The sequence below is a fragment of the Eurypyga helias genome, unplaced genomic scaffold, assembly GCF_000690775.1.
Source record: "Eurypyga helias isolate BGI_N326 unplaced genomic scaffold, ASM69077v1 scaffold15153, whole genome shotgun sequence".
In the NCBI taxonomy this organism is placed as follows: Eukaryota; Metazoa; Chordata; class Aves; order Eurypygiformes; family Eurypygidae; genus Eurypyga; species Eurypyga helias.
The window spans coordinates 1-933 of record NW_010239474.1 but is presented as its reverse complement, the minus strand read 5'-3'; the positions used below and the strand labels follow the sequence as shown (position 1 = coordinate 933).

The 933-nt window shown below is 54.8% G+C and overlaps 1 protein-coding gene across 1 annotated transcript in view; it reads left to right on the top strand.

The window, feature by feature from the left end:
* Positions 1-426, top strand: part of OTOS (otospiralin) — a 2,799-nt gene extending 2,373 nt beyond the window's left edge. Inside the window, exon 3 of the mRNA XM_010148164.1 lies at positions 242-426. Coding sequence (XP_010146466.1) covers positions 242-426 — 185 coding nt within the window. The remainder of the gene's footprint in view (positions 1-241) is intronic.
* The last annotated feature ends 507 nt before the right edge of the window (positions 427-933 follow it).

The following is a 933-nucleotide window of genomic DNA, read 5'->3' as shown; positions in this document are numbered from 1 at the left end:
CCTGCTCTCCATCTTGTCCCACTTTGTCCTTCCTGCTGCAACCAGAGCAGAGGGCTCTGGCTTCATCTCCTGCAGAGAGGACACGGGGTGCTCAAGCGCCCTGCCTACCTCCCTCCTGCCAGAGGAGCCCACAAGCCCCCCAAGCGAACCTACAACCCCAAACCCTCTTGGCTCTTAGGCCCAAGATTTCACCAAAATCACTTTGTACTACAGTAATTTGCAACGTTGTTATTTTCTTTAGATCTCCACCGGGAGCCTGTAGCCTTGCCGTACTGGCCCTTCTCATCCAACGATTTCTGGTCCTATGTGGAGTATTTCCGAACCCTGGGAGACTACGACAGGATCAGTGAAATGGCCAAAGCCTTCTTTGCCCAGTTCCCATTTGGGAGCCATCTTGGCTATAACGTGCCCAACCACGAGCACTAATTGCTTTCCCCGTTTTTGCCGGAGCTGGTGCTGTGGTGTTTATGTTGACACACGGCTGCCAGCGAGCCCACCCCAACTGCCCCTCAGCCGCTTCCTACACCCGCAGCAGTCACGCGTAGCGCTTCGTGCTTTAAATCAGTATTTTCTATTTTACAATTCATGCTTTTGCACGAAATCAATAAACTCCTTGATTCTGTTGCAAGGTTTGGGGAGATTTTTTTTAACGTAGCACTTGCAGCCTGGACTCAGGAAACAGATGTCGGTGCGTGTAGTAGTTAAATACCACTCCACGGAGTTTGGTGGCTGGAAAGAGCATCGGTATAATTCCTAGACACCCCCTCTGCAGGGAACTGGTGCTCCCTTCCCTAGCTGGATTCCATTTTCCTCCCTTCCGGGCCCGGCCCGGCCCGGCCGTTGCCATGGTGAGGAGGGCGGGGTGAGCAAAGCGTCTCCGCCCCCCCGAGCAACCAGCGAGAGGAGACACCGCCGAGCGCGCAGAGCGGCGCC